This window comes from Drechmeria coniospora, chromosome 01, assembly GCF_001625195.1.
Source record: "Drechmeria coniospora strain ARSEF 6962 chromosome 01, whole genome shotgun sequence".
NCBI lineage: Eukaryota > Fungi > Ascomycota > Sordariomycetes > Hypocreales > Ophiocordycipitaceae > Drechmeria > Drechmeria coniospora.
The window spans coordinates 4,387,493-4,402,964 of NC_054389.1; the positions used below are offsets into that span (position 1 = coordinate 4,387,493).

Below are 15,472 nucleotides of genomic sequence, written 5' to 3' on the forward strand. Positions count from 1 at the left end.
AGAGGACCGATGGATGCTCGGGCAGTCTGCCAGTCAGTGCAAGTTCTGGTGCCAGAATCAGAAAGGGTAGAAAATGGTAGAAAATGGTATTAAGTCGACCGACCCACAAGAAGGCCGCCCATGGGGTCGGGCCATCGGGGAGGGTTGTGGGGGTTCTAATACCGCACTTGGTACCCGTAAAGCACCTACTATTAGTGCCCAGTATTACCTCAGTGCTATGCTATACCTATATGTGCACTAGTGCGCTCCGTAATATACACGGTTACACCACCAGGTACTCCGTACGCACAGCACAGTACAATAGGTGTAAGTACGTAAGTAAGTACAGTACTTGTACATGTGTACAGTACTTGCGAACAATAAGCAATATTAGTATTAGGCAAGCCTACTATTATTGCTTAAGTAAAGTACACTTGCGCTGGACGCTGGCTTGCAGGTATTTTGCATGCGCAGAGGACCCAAGATGTAACTGCTAACGACTTTCTCACCTCACAACTTGCCGCATCGAGGTACGAATCCCGACTCAGCACTCCTGACCGTGCCCCTTCAACATTAGTTGTCGACGCCGAGCAGAGAAGAGAAGCCATGGCACCGCCCAACAAGGACATGCGACGGCCAGACCTGAGTGAGTGGAAAGGAATCCCTTCGCGGGCGTCCTGAGAAGCCAGTCTGCTAATACCGGCCCCCAGTTGTCCCGTATCAGGAGCCGACAACGTCCTCGGCCAAGGCCGACTTTGCGTCGACGCTATCATCGACGATGCCCATGGCCGCCATGTTCACGCGAAACCGGTTTGTCGGATGGTACGTATGACTGCGCGGCGTTGGGCGAGGCCGAAGGCGAACGAACGAGGGGTGCCGTTGCCAGCTTGGCCGCCGAGCTCACCGAGCTGGATGACCGGTGGCTGATGCAGGAACCGGGATGCAGGATGCGGGATGAGGCATGCGGGATGTGGGACGCAGAATGTGGGATGCATGGCTAACAAACGAAAACCGCGCAGGGCCGCCGTCATCTTCTCCATCCAGAGCTGGCTCGGCGAGAGCGAAGAGGCCAAGAAGTCGTCGTCGACGCCCGGCGTCTTCTCCGTCGTCATGTCCGGTATGTCTGCCAGCAGCGCTTCGCACGCAGGAACGGTGACGGACTAACGGATCCGATGCCAGTCATGGCCCTCGCCGTCACCTACATGCCACTCTTCCTGCCACCGGTGGCCAAGCCTGGATCTCACGGCACGGGCACCGGAGCCCCAGCCGCCGTTCCTCTGCAATGACGGAGACGTCCATTGGCAGGGACATGGGACGATATGTGACGGGCCTTTGGCCGCGAGGTGGGCGCCTTCCAGCCGTGTCGTGCAAGGGAGTCATGGCGTCGTGCCGTAGGCAGCGTCACGAGCCCGAGATCAGGTCGAGCGGAGAGCGAAAGGCAGAGAGCAGATACGGCGGCGAGCGGCGAGCGGCGAGCAGAACAGTATGGGCAGATCGCGTATCGCCGTCTTGGGCAGGCAGGTATGGGCTTGGGTGTGGGCGTGCATGGACGAACAACCATTGTACGATTGCCGTCAAACGGCTGCCGCGGCCATGCATATTGGCGTTGACATGTCCCGTGCATTTCAACAGGCGACAAACGAGAACGTACGGATGAACAGGATGAAACCGAAGGGAGAACCAGACTTTGGCGTCGCGCACATGTGCAGCACGTGTCGGCGTATCTGTACAGCTAATGAGTAGTGTCGGTTGCCCATCCACACCGTCCATCCACACCGTCCATCCGCACCATCATCCTCGTCACGTCCACGCCGCCCAGTCCTGCCCGGCTGACCGGCCTCTTGGCGCATGAATGAGGTGGGCAATTTGTCGGTCCACGGTTCCTGACATCTCCGTCGTCATCGTTTCGCCCTCCCTTCGCCACCCATACCGGGACCCCCTGGCTGGAACGACCCCGCTGGACAAATTCTTCCTCGACACGACCGGCTGGTTTGATTTTTTTCCCGCTTCTTGCGCGTACATTCCGCCCTCTTCACCACCGACGGTGCTGCGCTCGGACGAGGCCGCTTCGAAGGAAGGGTACGAGAGCGTTCGTGTACGCCTGCGTGTGCAGCGCTCGCGCGAGTAATTGATGACGGGCGATGCCATGGCCATTGCGCTCCGAAAGCTTCCGGTCGCTGGCTCGGCCACTCGCTCAGCCGGCATCCTGAAACGTCACCGTCACGCGTGGATCAAAATCAAGCGTGGACCTGCGACTCGGTCTTCTCGGTGCAAACCTACGCTACGTGTACTGTACGGTACATGCGGTAATATACATTACCTGTTCTGCATCCGTACTCTGTAAAAACCCGGGCCATGCGGACCACGACCACGGCTACACATACTCGTGCTTCCCACCACGCTCGCCGTCGTCGGACCGTCTCCCATCTTTCTTGTTCAGTCTGGCCACCGCCCGCCCATCATCACGTCGATTCTGCTGCCCTAGTTCGCAGCTCTCCGTCGTCGTGTGCAGAGCCATCGCGCAATCGACCGACCTTGTTCAACGTACTTTTCGACTTGCCGACGCTCGGTTGCCCTTGACGGTTCGCTGCGCCATGAAGCCTGCGCTTTCGCTCCTCGCCTGTGCGTCGGCCACCAGCGCAGGCATCGTCATCACACCCATCGAGCCGAACCAAGTCGTCGCGGGCACGAATGGGGACTGCGCTTTTGGCGTCGTCACCCCCCAAGGCTGCGGGTAGGTTACTTGGTGAATTGGCCTGCTCTCCCCGAAAAAGGCCTGTTCCGTCGGCGCACATGTTCTGACCGCGTGGCAGCCCTCTACGCAGCTGAGAGTTGCCGACCATGGGGGTCATAGGGTGGTTCCCTTCTTGTGCTTGGTCATCCGTCGCTCCGCATTCTACCAGCCAGCGCGGGCGTGCGGCTGGAGACTTGCTTGCCGTCGTTTGGCGTCTACGATGAGGAGGAGCATTATTCACTTACAGGAATTACAGCACATGTGCAGCCGTAGGTGCGAGTGACGCGCTACATGTACTTATTACCTGTACTGCTTGTAAGTAGTTGTACTTGAGTACTTACGTGCAAGCATACTTAATTATGTATATCGAGTACGGGGTGCAGAGTACGGAGTACTTAAGTGAGTAGGTGTGCACGTACGGTACTGGTTCACTGCTTTGCAACTTTGCAGGAACAAGTATCTGTTCGCTCGTCAATTTATGCTCGTAATAAGTACTATTGGGGACCAAGACAGTTACCGCCATGCTGTTAAGTAATATCTAGTAAGTCAGTACTTATAGTGCGCATACTGTATAGTGGGGTGACAAAAGTGTTGATTCACTGTGTAGTGTAATCGCAACCAAAATTGAATCGTCACTTTTGTCTAGTAACTGTACTCAATTGTTCTCGTCAGGTACGCCGTGAGTCTAACGAGCCATGGGTGTGGCGCAAAGTACTAAATGCACAATAGTCCGGTGGTCCAGCCACAGCCGTGTCCACTTCAGTTGGCTAGATAGCATACCGAGTTGGCTGAATAACGTTTCGGGTTTCGGAAGGGGGAAAAAAAAAAAGTCCAAAAGTTAAACAAACGTCGGAGCCATCCCCCATTCCCATTCCCATTCCCATTGCATTGCATTGCATTGCAACAGCCGAACCCCGTCGATAATAAATACATCACGAGAAATCCATCCATCCAACATGTTGCGTGCAGTCTCGGGCAGGGCCGGCGTCGCCACCGCCTGCCTGCCAAGGTCGGCTAGAGGACCTGCTGCTACCCCAGCCGTGGCCGCAACAGTGGCATCATGGTCCATGGCACCTGCTGCATGCCGCGCCCGCATCCAGACCCGAACCCCGCAGCACCAGCTTCTTCAGCAGCGTCTTGACCAAACCCTGGGCTCCCGATCCTTCATCTCTTCACTTCACACGACGACGACAACCATGGCCGCCGCCACCCGCACCGAGACGGACGCCTTTGGCGAGGTCGAGGTCCCGGCCGACCGTTACTGGGGCGCCCAGACGGAGCGGTCGCTCGAGAACTTCCGCATCAACCAGCCCCAGGACCGCATGCCGCCGCCCATCGTCCGCGCTTTCGGCATCCTCAAGGGCGCCGCCGCCACCGTCAACATGCGCTACGGTCTTGGTAAGCCGAGCCCGCCTCTCGTCCACCCGCTCTCGCGCCCGATCCCTCGATCCCTGCCTGAAGACGCCCTCCGCTGACGACGGCTCGTCCTTGCCCTCCTCGCCAGATCCCAAGATCGGCCAAGCCATCCAGCAGGCGGCCAAGGAGGTCGCCGACGGCAAGCTCCTCGACCACTTCCCCCTCGTCGTCTGGCAGACGGGATCCGGCACCCAGTCCAACATGAACGCCAACGAGGTCATCTCCAACCGCGCCATCGAGCTCCTCGGCGGCCGCATGGGCAGCAAGTCGCCCGTCCACCCCAACGACCACGTCAACCGCAGCGCCTCCTCCAACGACACCTTCCCCACCGTCATGCACATCGCTGCCGTCCTCGAGCTCGAGAACGACCTGCTGCCCGCCCTGCGCAGCCTGCGAGCCGCCCTCCAGGCCAAGGTCGACGACTTCGACGCCAAGAAGATCATCAAGATTGGCCGCACCCACCTGCAGGATGCCACCCCCCTCACCCTCGCCCAGGAGTTCTCCGGCTACGTTGCCCAGCTCGACTTTGGCATCGGCCGCATCGAGGGCTCCCTGCCCGACCTGCGCCTCCTCGCCCAGGGCGGCACCGCCGTCGGCACCGGCATCAACACCTTTGAGGGCTTCGCCGAGGCCATCGCCGAGGAGGTCACCAACATGACCGGCACCCTCTTCAAGACGGCGCCCAACAAGTTTGAGGCTCTCGCCGCCCACGACGCCGTCGTCCAGGCCCACGGCAGCCTCAACACCCTCGCCACCTCGCTGACCAAGATTGCCCAGGACATCCGGTACCTCGGCAGCGGTCCCCGCTGCGGCCTCGGCGAGCTCGTCCTGCCCGAGAACGAACCCGGCAGCAGCATCATGCCCGGCAAGGTCAACCCGACGCAGTGCGAGGCCCTCACTATGGTCTGCGCCCAGGTCATGGGCAACAACGTGGCGACGACCATCGGCGGCATGAATGGCCAGTTTGAGCTCAACGTCTACAAGCCGCTCATCATCCGCAACCTGCTCCACAGCTCGCGCCTGCTGGCCGACGGCATGCGCTCCTTCGAGAAGAACCTGGTGGCCGGCCTCCAGGCCAACGAGGAAAAGATTGCGAGCATCATGAAGGAGTCGTGCGTGATCCCCCGACCCCACGACGTGAGCGCGAGCGCGAGCGCTAACCCTTCCAACAGCCTCATGCTGGTGACCTGCCTGAACCCTAAGATTGGCTACGACATGGCCAGCAAGGTTGCCAAGAACGCACACAAGAAGGGCCTGACGCTCAAGGAGAGCGCCCTCGAGCTCAATGCTCTGACCGAGCAAGAGTTCGACACGCTCGTCAAGCCGGAGCTGATGGTCGGCCCCAGCCCGTACAAGCAGCAGTAGAAACCCCATGATTGGCCGTGGCATGGAATGATGCACCGTCACGCCGTGTACATTATCATCAGCATGCATTTATTCCTCGTTTTATTCAAGCCAATCCAGCGGCCGAAAAAGAATAAAAGTCTGGGGCCGCTGCAGCCATGTTTTTTGCTTCTTCTGCGTACCCCTGCGCTGCAACGTGCTCTTGGGTCCAAACGCTACCAGTATTTACGCTCCAAACGTGCCAGCCGTTTCTGAAACGGATCTTGGCTGTCGCATCCTCCTCCCCGACCGACTCGGCTGCGGTACCACAAGTACGCATCTTCACTGGGTTCAACCATGACGCCCTCAAATGCTGCCGACAACACCAGCGCGCGAGACCGCCTGCTCGACCCAAACAAGCACATCAAGTTTCATCCACATTCGAGCCTTGTCGCAGACTCCTGGCTTTCAGTCGGGTACGAGTAAATTCTAATGTACTTGCTTGTGATTTGCCCATCGTCTTCCCTCCCCTCATCTACGGTGAAGCAGAGCAAGGCACCACATAAAGCACAACATTCACCTAACAAAGGACTATAACATCCTATTCGTGACATCGGAAGAAACTATTTCCAATATTTCGGGCCAATGGCACGCGGGTAGTTACAGCTCAAGGGCCATTTCGTAAATGCATCTCGGCGGTTTTGGCTCCAAAACGTGCAACGCATATGTCGCTGTAGCCCACGAAACGGATCTCTCGCTTCATCACCAGTATCTGCCAACGCGCTGAAGGTGCGTATGCAAAGACGCAAACTCTCACTAGAGCTTGTCCCTTTCCAGCGTGAGCCCCATATGGCGTGTCAAGAGCCCTCCATCGGTGGACTGGTGGCTTCTACTCTTCGCGGGCTTCCCAACCACAACGGTAAACGCTGTCTGTTCATGGCTCCATATCAAGAGCCCTTGTACAGCGGTGAGAGATCTCGTACTGAAAAAAAGAAGAAAAAAAAGGAACATGACCATCACAGCTAGTAATACCGATGCTGCCCATTTGCCGGTGTTGACAACTAAGCAATCTTGACTCTCTGGTCTCTCCCAACTGCTTGGGGGAATGGAACTTCGATCAAACCCCGTAAGTGGCACCGGTTGGCCTGGTTGATGCGGTTAGGGATCTGGACATTGCCGAACAGCACCGGTTGATGCGGACTAACATGCATCTTAAAAAGCGGTGCGGTGATCGCCCGCCAGGGTGCCTGGACCGGCGATTCTGCTGGAAATGGCAATCAGCACACCATCTGTCTGCAGCACACCATGATTGAGCTCACCATTGTCCCCTTTACCCTGGCCTCGAGATATCACGACAGGCAGCTAGAGGCCTCCCGGCTGGATGCCTCGCAGTTGGTTCCCTCCTATCTGTACGCCCCGATTGTTGTTTCCTACGTTTCCATTGCCCCGTTGCTGATTGGCACCTCCCTGTAAGGCTGGATTGTTTCCGACGACGCCATTGCCCTGTTGCTGGCCGCCACCTCTCAGGTTGTTTCCGAGGGCGGCATTGCCCTGTTGCTGATTGCCAGCCGTCTGCAGGGCCGGATTGTTTCCGACGACGCCATTGCCCTGTTGCTGGCCACCACCTCTCAGGTTGTTCCCGAGGGCGACATTGCCCTGTTGCTGATTGCCAGCCGTCTGCAGGGCCGGATTGTTTCCGACGACGCCATTGCCCTGTTGCTGGCCACCACCTCTCAGGTTGTTCCCGAGGGCGACATTGCCCTGTTGCTGATTGCCAGCCCTCTGCAGGGCCGGATTGTTTCCGAAGACGGCATTGCCCTGTTGCTGATTGCCAGCCCTCTGGATTCCCTGATTGTTTCCGACGCTCGCTTTACCCTGTTGCTGATTGCCAGCCCTCTGGGTGCCCTGGTTGTTGTTTCCGACGTTGCCATTCCCCTGTTGCCGGTTGGCCCCTCCCTGGCCACCCTGGTTGTTGCCGCGCTGGCCACCTTGAATGTTGTTGGTGCCGACGTTTCCATTTCCCTGACGGCGATTTCCTCCCCCCTGGATGCCCTGGTTGTCCACAATTCTGGCATTGCCTTGTCGCTGGTTGTTACCTCCCTGGCGACCCTGGTTGTTGTTGTTTCTGTTGTTTCCATTGCCCTGCCCTTGATTGTTGCCCCCTTGACGACCTTGGTTGTTGTTCCTGTTGTTTCCGTTGCCCCGACCTCGGACGCTGAAGCGCACGCAATCGTCTTGAGCGCCTCGCTGGGCAACGGGCATCAAAACAGGCTGGTGGTTGGCGGCGGACGACATGCTGCAGCATCGATAGTTCCCGGCAGGCAGTCCGCCGTTCACATCGGCCGACAGTAACCCTCGGCCGTTGCCATCGTCATTGATGCCCTTGAAGAATTTAAACTCGGTGGGGTTTGGCGGAGTCGTCGGGTTCTGGCTGGCTCCCATGTCCTGGCACGTCACATGCGTGTGTCCAATGATGACTCCGTTCGTGTTCAGGTCCTGGGGAGCAGAATAGTACGTGGATGTGGCGTTCGTGAAGGCACCGGCATCCAAGTTATTGACCTGGACCTGTATCTTGAAATCCTGGTTGGTCACAAGGGTGTCACCATTCTGAGGGTTGACGAAGACGGACGTGACCATCCTGTTCGCGGCGGGAATCCTGCCCATGGCTAAGTACGACAGGTCAGCAAGACGCAGGGATGGAAGGAAGCGATGGGCGGGCCGATGCATACGGATGCTGTTGCAAGAACCCTGCCGAATTTGCTGCCCGTTGGTCAACGTTCCGGCAGACTGGCAAAAGTTTATGAAGTTGGCATTGTTGCTTGCATTGATTCGTTAGCTTGCTCGCACGGGGATTGGAATACGAAAGGACGGGTATGCAGCCTTACGTTGCAGAAGCAGCTTGTCCATCGGCACCTGGGTTGTTCCCGTCATCTTGCGAGGCAGTCTGGACGAGGTTCTGGTTCAGAATGAGAGCGTTTCTCCCGCCGTTGTTGTTGCCGCCGTTGTTGTTCCTGCCCTGGCCACCGTTGTTGTTCCTGCCCTGGCCACCGTTGTTATTCCTGCCCTGGCCGCCGTTGTTCCGGCCCTGACCGCCGTTGTTCCGGCCTTGACCGCCGTTGTTCCGGCCTTGGCCACCCTGACGGTTGTTGTTCTGTCTTCTATTCAGAACGCGGGAAAAGGGAGAACGTCGCTCTGTCGAGGCGGCATCGGCGAGGACACCGAAACCGAGAAGGGCGAAGAGAAGTGCATTGATCTGCATGCTGAGGGCGACGAGGTCGAGGTCGACGTGAGCAGAATACGGGTAAGAATGGTTCCAGACCGGCGGAAGAAGTGAAGGGGAAGAAAGCTGTTGATAAATTAACCAGTACAAGCAAGGTACGGAGGAGAGTATCTATGTATGGAGCATGGAATGATTGTACATTGGCACACAACCAGCGCGGCACGGTGAAGGAAAGCAAAGCGATGAGCGTGCCAAGGGAAGGGTCAATGGTATCGGAGAGAGAGGAGGAAGCGGCGTCGAAGAAGAGAGGTGGCAGGGGCAGGGCAACGGCCGAGGACCACAAGTGCAGTTATAAGCCTTCGAGGCCGGCGGACAAGCAGGCCAAGAGCCGAGGGGCCAAGGCATGCATCGCTACGTGTGAAGGAAACACGGCAACCAAGATCCGATGTGGGCTGCCGCTTGACGACGAGGGCGGAGTCGTGACACCCGTCTCGGCGATCAAACAGTGAGCGAAAGGGACGGTCCCATTGCGAGCCTCCCTGGCGTCCCTGGTGGGGGATGTGGCGAGGGTGAAGTCATTTCGATGGAGATGGGAGGACGGCCGGGACCACGACGATGGCTTCAAACCCCGACAGTGGCGGTTGGTCGGGTCGCGAGGTGCGAGGTGCAGGGGAGGGCCGGTTGAGGATGCAACTGACGAGCATTACGTGCGTACTTGGTCGGTACAAGTAGAGTGCAAATTTGGCGTGTGTTTTGAAGTCGGTTGAACCATGAGGCACCTGCCGTCTCAGCGGTGTCGCGGACTCTCGACGCGGGCATTCCCTCGCCAACTGGGTGCCTGCCGTTCCAGGCTGCCAGGCAATTGCCGTTTCGGCATTTGCGCGGAAGCAGAAAGGGCGTTGCGACGACCAGGTGCCGCATCCATGCTTGCCAGGCACACCGCTCGTCGTGAGAAGCGGCGCCACTGTTTGAGCGACAAGCACCAAACGACGGCATACTTTGACCATGCGTTTATCCCTCATTCGCGTCGCTGCATCCTTTTCCCTTTGACCATCCATAGCATCTACGTCAATGAAAAATCTCATGCGTCTTCATCGTCCCGGCTACCATACGCTCGGGATGATTTTGCCGAGCCTGAACGAGGTGGTGACAACGGCAGGCAGGCCGGCAGGAAAGACATGCAAACAGGCAATCAGGCAATCAGACAGGCATGGCAGAGGTTGATACTTGGCACTCCCTCGATGGCATCACAAACGCCTCACGTGCGCCTCTTGTTGCACGGCTCCGTCCGAACCGAGGTGAAGCACTGCAAGTGACCAAGATTCGCAGCGAGTGAGCCCCTGACGCCGAACGCCTCACCGACGCCGCGTCGTTGCAGCCATTGTTCCGCAACCGGTCCTGTCCGCACCGTCCGAGCGTACGCAGCTTGCCGGGGCGCCTGCCATCGCATCGATTCTTTGTGGTACGAAGAGACGAGACTTCGGATGAGTCCTGCTCGGACAGAAGTGCCGTCATGGCCTCTCGTTGCACCTCTCGCCGAGACCGGCCTGTTCGCCTGCCGATTCCCTACCCCGTTGAATCCCGAACTGCCCCCCGAGAGGAAGAATGAGGAAGGGTGTCTCTCCACGAGGAAATGATTATCATTGCGCTCGCAAGTGACACCCATCAGGGCGACCATACGAATTCGACTGGCGGCGTGCGGCCCTCGCCCTCATCGGCGTAGTCGGCGGGAAGGAGGCTCGCCGCCTGTGCCCTGCCTGGGCAAGCCAACTACCTTGACTAATTGGCGTTGCGGGCTCATGAAATATTGCCCCCGGGCGAAAGTGTTCATACTAAGGCGAGTCTCTTTTTTCCTACTTGCTAGACATCTGGCTCGAGGAACGACGTTCTCGGAATAGACAATACCGCCGACGTGACCAAGCCGGTTTCCCGACAGCTGCCGGGGAGCTCCGACGCCAGCAGCATCAGGACGTGGCATCGTTGATGTGCAAGTAGAGACAAACCGGGTAAGCGGAGCTATCACGCCGCATGATTACTGTCCAGTGCCATGCGTCGAATTCCTGCGACGAGAATGGAATCGAATGTGCGTTTCACGCCAGGCCATCGGTGGCGTTTCCCTGCTCGCAGTGCGCACAGGCCAAGGAAGAGTGCTCGTCTCGGCGCAGCAAGGCAAGCAGCTGACCGGCTGCCGCATGAGAGCCGCTGCACCGGGGAAGGGTTCGGAAAGCGACGGGGCTCATGCGTCGCGGCTCTCGTCACAAGCTCGGCGCTACAGCTCGCCCGTCAACTGGTCCGCAGCCTTCCGGCTCCGATAGGTATCGGCGATGATGTCGAGCCAGGCTGCCATGCGAAAGCCGGCACGGGCAACTTGCTTCTCGATGACGGGTCCGGCCCTTTTAAAGTACTCGCCGCCGAGCTCCTGGCCGACGATGGCGTCGGGGCCGTCGGGAAACACTGGAGAGGTGCGAGTTAGTCAAGGTTCGAAGCGAGCGACCGAGGCCGAGCTCCTCACCATGCGTGCAGACGAGAGCGTTGGTCTCCCTCGACCAGGACATGGCCGTCTCGATGGGATGGTCAAAGTCGAGGCCGTCGAGCCAGGCATCCTTCTCGGCCGTGAACTTGCCGTCGGCAATCTCCATGGCCAGCTGCTTGGCCCACTTCTGGGCGAGAGGGTAGGGTCTCCCTCGCATGCCGCCGATCCATTTCTCGGCGATGGCGCTGTCCCAGACGTGGTGGAGGTTGTACTCCCTGCCGTCCCAGCGGACGTAGATGCCGTTTCCGCCCCGCGAGGCGTCCTCGTTGTGAAGGGGCTGATGCAGGTCACCGACGAAGTGGATGACGAACTTGGCGGCTTGGGCTCGGCGCCAGGCCGGCAGCGAATGGTCGAGAGACTGCTTCGTGTAGTTGGCCAAGGCGGTGATGACGCAGCCCGTCTCCTTGCAGTCGCGTTCGAGGTCGACGTTGCACGAGTGGGGTGGGTTGTCGTGGGCGTCGATGAAGTGGAACGTCTTGGTGAAGCGTCCCCATTTGGTGTATCGGATGGAATCGGCCCACGAGGCAAACTTGGCGAGGTAGTCGTCCTCGTGGCTGCGCAGAAGCTCCTGGAAGAAGGCCTCGGTCGAGTTGGCGACGAGCCTGCTCGCCAGGAAGGTCGTCGTGATGTGGCCCAGGCCTGCACGTCACCGTCAGCCGCCTGGCCCGACGGATTTGTGCTTTGGGCAGCAGGCACTCGGGGGGGGATTCAGGTAGTTGCCGAGCACCAAGGTAGGCGGACGCCAAGCGTCGTGGTGGGGGAGAACATACCGCCCCAGGCAGAAGCTCCGGGTACGGACACGAGGCCCAGGGCGACGGTGCTGAGCGAGATCTTCATGCTAGGACGAGGGAGGTCGACCGGTCGGCGATGGGTACCGGTACATGCACGCCCCGAGAGGGAACGAAGAAGACGAGTAAATGCCGGCGATGCCGCCGAGCGAGAACCTGATGATGGTTGGTGGCGGCGGTTTGTGATGGTCGTGATGGTGGCGATGATGATGGTGCGATGGTGGCGATGGTGATGGCGATGGCGATGTACAGATGCTATGGACACTCTGTTGAGGGAGCAATCGTTGACAGGCGTTGGCTGCTGACCGTGGTCAACTGACCCGGAGGATTCGATGGGAACTGATGACGAGGGAGCGTGGCTATCCGTTGAATGCCAGTTCCTGCTAGCCGATAATACAGGTACCAGGTACGGAGTAGATACGGCACCTAGTAGTACTTAGGGACGAATAGTACTAGGTAGGCAGGTAATAATACTCCGTACCTGAGTGATGAATGTACCTTGTCTTGTACTGTATGTGCATGCCACCAAGGGCGGCCTACGGACATTGATTACAACTACAACTGTAGCACGCCAGCGCTAGGTGTTCATATTGGTTCTTCAGGTACTCCGTAGCGGCAGGTACAACAACCACCAGCCACGCCACAAACGTCGACTTCGCTTGGCCATCCACGTACTCTACCTAGTAGTGTCGTTGCCAGCGGGATGGCGAGGCGGCGGCGGCATAGAACTCGGTCGTGCTGGTCAGCGCAGAGCAGCTCTCGTCGGCTCAGGTCACTCCGGCAGCGACGACGAAGCGACGCGTCGCGACGGCGAAGGAGGGTGTCACTCGACGTGTAACGATGATGTGCATGCACGCGGCAATGGCTCGGCGTTGCGGTCATGAACAACGCATCGTCATGCTTGTTGTGCTGTGCAAGTGGTAATACCTTGACCTTGTACCTGTACAGTACCTGAACTTGACCCTCTGTGGCTCAGGGAATGGCATGTGCTGCAGAAACAGAGCGTGCAAGTGCGGCGACGGCGAGCATGCCATGTACAGTACAAGTACAGTACTGTATACTTCATGGCGGGGAGGAATACGGGCTACATGGAATCACTGAACTGACGGAGCGGTGCGAATACAACCCCGCAATCGTACCAAGGACTATGTGTAGGAACGGTAATGTCACCACTCCTCGTACACGTAGATTCCAAGCGGCGGGACGGATGTTGCCTGCATGCATGGTATGGGGGATGGGGACGCTGGACACCTGCCTACCCCGTACTCGGCAAGGAGGATTGTGAGGGGGGACGTTAGGTCGGAGGCTAACACAGCAGGGCGTCCACTTGCTGGTGGGCCGTTGACCTGTGGCAGGCGCCTTCATTTATGCAGCGTCCGCGGGCCTCTCCGGGGGGCCCCCTCATCTGGATCTTATCAGCGGACGCACCCAATCTCGTTTGCCATGCGCCGCGGGACTCCACCGAGGACGACCTAACGGATGAAGTTTAATAATAATTATTACTGCACGGCGAATGCGTCATGAGACCCCCTCCGGCGAGAGGCTGGATGGGGGGCCAATGGCGCTCGTCACTGACCGCTCAATCCCCCGCGATAATGGCTTCTCGATCATGGTTGTGCATGGACCGTGGCTTGTTGCGTCGGCCGAACAGCAAGCATAAGTAGTATCTAGGCAGTTGTAGTCCCTGAGCAAAGTTCCGAAATGCACCCCTTGCTCCTCCACCGCGCTCCACTTCCAGCGCTCATAGCAGGCAGTAACCCGTCCCGCGTACCACCACGCGGGCCTGCGAGGTAGCGGCTAGCATTCGCTAGCACAGGACCAGGACCTACCTGCCCGGTAATACCTCGTAATTACCGTGGTTGGCTGTGCGCTGAAGCGCCTTGGTGGTGCACTTACTTATAACGGTAGGTCGGACGTGCCAGCATCGACCTCGTGCGCTGGTCCTCCCACTCAACCAAAGCCCAACGAGCTCGCGCGCGGCCTTTTGCTCGCACGACGCCTCCGCTTGCCTCGCCCCCCTCGCATCGTCGCCTCTCTTGCCTGTTCGTGCTTGCATTCTCGACTCGACGCCCATCGCCCGCGAACCCCAACGACAGGCGCGCGTGCCCAGTCGGAAATGTCCGTCCAGACGGGGGCCGACTTCACCGCCGCCGAGGCGCCGCCGCTGCCCATGGGCGAGGCTCTCTCGGGCATCTTTGGCAGCGTCAGCCTGGCCGCCTGGATTTGTCTCTTGGTCCGTCCGAGCCGCGTCCGAGCCTCGGTCGCCTTGCCCCGGGCTGACACTCGTCCCAGATTCCGCAGTTGCTGGCCAACTATCGGGCCAAGAGCGCCGACGGCCTGAGCATGGCCTTTCTCGTCGTTTGGTTCCTCGGGGATGTGTCGAACCTGATGGGTACGTCGTCTCCCTCCCCCTCGGTCCCGGTGATGGCGGAGAGGCCGCGGCGGTGGAAGCGGAGCTGACCTGACGGCGCAGGCGCCCTCCTCACCCACCTGGCCCCCACGGCCATCGCGCTGGCCGTCTACTTTTGCATCTTGGACTTTATCCTCATCGGCCAGGTCCTCTACTACAACACGCTCAACGCCCGTCGGCTGGCGGCCGCCAGGAGCGAGGCGGCCGCCGCCGTGTCGGAGACGTCCCCGCTCCTGGGACGACGGCGAAGTTCCTCGATAGGCCTGCCGGGCTCGCACCGCCGACACTCGACGCACGAGGAATCCTCGCTCGAGCCCATCAGGAAGGTGGTCGCCGGCGAGGATGAGACGCAAGACGGCCGACCGTGGCTGCACAACGCCCTCGGCCTGCTCGCCGTCTGGCTCGTCGGCTTCGTCGGCTGGTTCGTGTCCTTCAAGGCGGGCGCCTGGAGCGGCGAGGGCCCGGGCCAGCCCGAGTCCCCCAAGGCCGGGAATCCGCCGCTCGAGGCTCTCGGTCTCGCCCTCGGCTACGCCAGCGCCGCCTTTTATCTCTGGTATGTTGGGGCCCGACGAGGTGGCGAGGAGGAGCGGTTGCCGGCTCGCTTGCTTACGCGCACGCCACCCACAGCGCTCGCATTCCCCAAATCTACAAGAATTTCCAGGAAAAGTCTTGCGAAGGTACGTGCGCCCTCGCGCCAGCATCCTGCCCGGGTCGCGTCGTTGACTTCCCCGCAGGACTCTCCCTGCTTTTCTTTTTGCTCTCCCTCACGGGCAACCTGACGTACGGGTTGAGCCTCATCGCCTACTCCCAGGACAGGAGCCATCTCATCACCGCCTTTCCCTGGCTGCTGGGGTCGCTCGGCACCATGGTGGAGGATGCGACCATCTTTGTCCAGTTCCGAATCTACCGCAAGGAAGCCTGTGATACCCCGCTGTAGGCCCCCCTTTTGCTGCTTGCACTAGATCTGCTTCATGTCATGCGAAGGTTTCGCGTGCATTCGCCGCCGCCATCGGTCGAGCTGGTGGGGCGTAAAGCATATCATTGATATGGCGTTTGGCCATGGACGAGG

At 59.3% G+C, this 15,472-nt stretch overlaps 6 protein-coding genes across 6 annotated transcripts; 3 read left to right on the plus strand and 3 right to left on the minus strand.

Annotated features, from left to right (window-relative positions):
* Positions 1 to 585: 585 nt before the first annotated feature.
* On the plus strand, positions 586 to 1,265 carry DCS_01065 (uncharacterized protein; the record flags this gene model as incomplete). Its single annotated transcript, XM_040798400.1, has 4 exons — positions 586 to 625; positions 690 to 801; positions 999 to 1,096; positions 1,159 to 1,265. The coding sequence occupies 4 exons, from the start codon at positions 586 to 588 to the stop codon at positions 1,263 to 1,265; spliced, it is 357 nt and encodes a 118-aa protein (XP_040659283.1).
* Positions 1,266 to 2,173: 908 nt separating this feature from the next.
* On the minus strand, positions 2,174 to 2,774 carry DCS_01066 (uncharacterized protein; the record flags this gene model as incomplete). Its single annotated transcript, XM_040798401.1, has 3 exons — positions 2,174 to 2,228; positions 2,364 to 2,460; positions 2,528 to 2,774. The coding sequence occupies 3 exons, from the start codon at positions 2,772 to 2,774 to the stop codon at positions 2,174 to 2,176; spliced, it is 399 nt and encodes a 132-aa protein (XP_040659284.1).
* Positions 2,775 to 3,669: 895 nt separating this feature from the next.
* On the plus strand, positions 3,670 to 5,494 carry DCS_01067 (fumarate hydratase precursor; the record flags this gene model as incomplete). The annotated part of the gene is made up of 2 exons (XM_040798402.1): positions 3,670 to 4,111; positions 4,218 to 5,494. 2 exons carry the CDS (start codon positions 3,670 to 3,672, stop codon positions 5,492 to 5,494), a joined length of 1,719 nt encoding a protein of 572 aa, XP_040659285.1.
* A 1,320-nt stretch (positions 5,495 to 6,814) lies between these two features.
* Positions 6,815 to 8,711, minus strand: DCS_01068 (uncharacterized protein; the record flags this gene model as incomplete). The annotated part of the gene is made up of 3 exons (XM_040798403.1): positions 6,815 to 8,118; positions 8,182 to 8,270; positions 8,338 to 8,711. 3 exons carry the CDS (start codon positions 8,709 to 8,711, stop codon positions 6,815 to 6,817), a joined length of 1,767 nt encoding a protein of 588 aa, XP_040659286.1.
* A 2,230-nt stretch (positions 8,712 to 10,941) lies between these two features.
* DCS_01069 (putative nuclease S1 precursor) lies at positions 10,942 to 12,042 on the minus strand (the record flags this gene model as incomplete). The annotated part of the gene is made up of 3 exons (XM_040798404.1): positions 10,942 to 11,126; positions 11,185 to 11,844; positions 11,976 to 12,042. The coding sequence occupies 3 exons, from the start codon at positions 12,040 to 12,042 to the stop codon at positions 10,942 to 10,944; spliced, it is 912 nt and encodes a 303-aa protein (XP_040659287.1).
* A 1,652-nt stretch (positions 12,043 to 13,694) lies between these two features.
* On the plus strand, positions 13,695 to 15,340 carry DCS_01070 (Protein RTC2; the record flags this gene model as incomplete). Its single annotated transcript, XM_040798405.1, has 6 exons — positions 13,695 to 13,783; positions 13,902 to 14,226; positions 14,286 to 14,385; positions 14,467 to 14,956; positions 15,031 to 15,080; positions 15,138 to 15,340. 6 exons carry the CDS (start codon positions 13,695 to 13,697, stop codon positions 15,338 to 15,340), a joined length of 1,257 nt encoding a protein of 418 aa, XP_040659288.1.
* Positions 15,341 to 15,472: the final 132 nt, after the last annotated feature.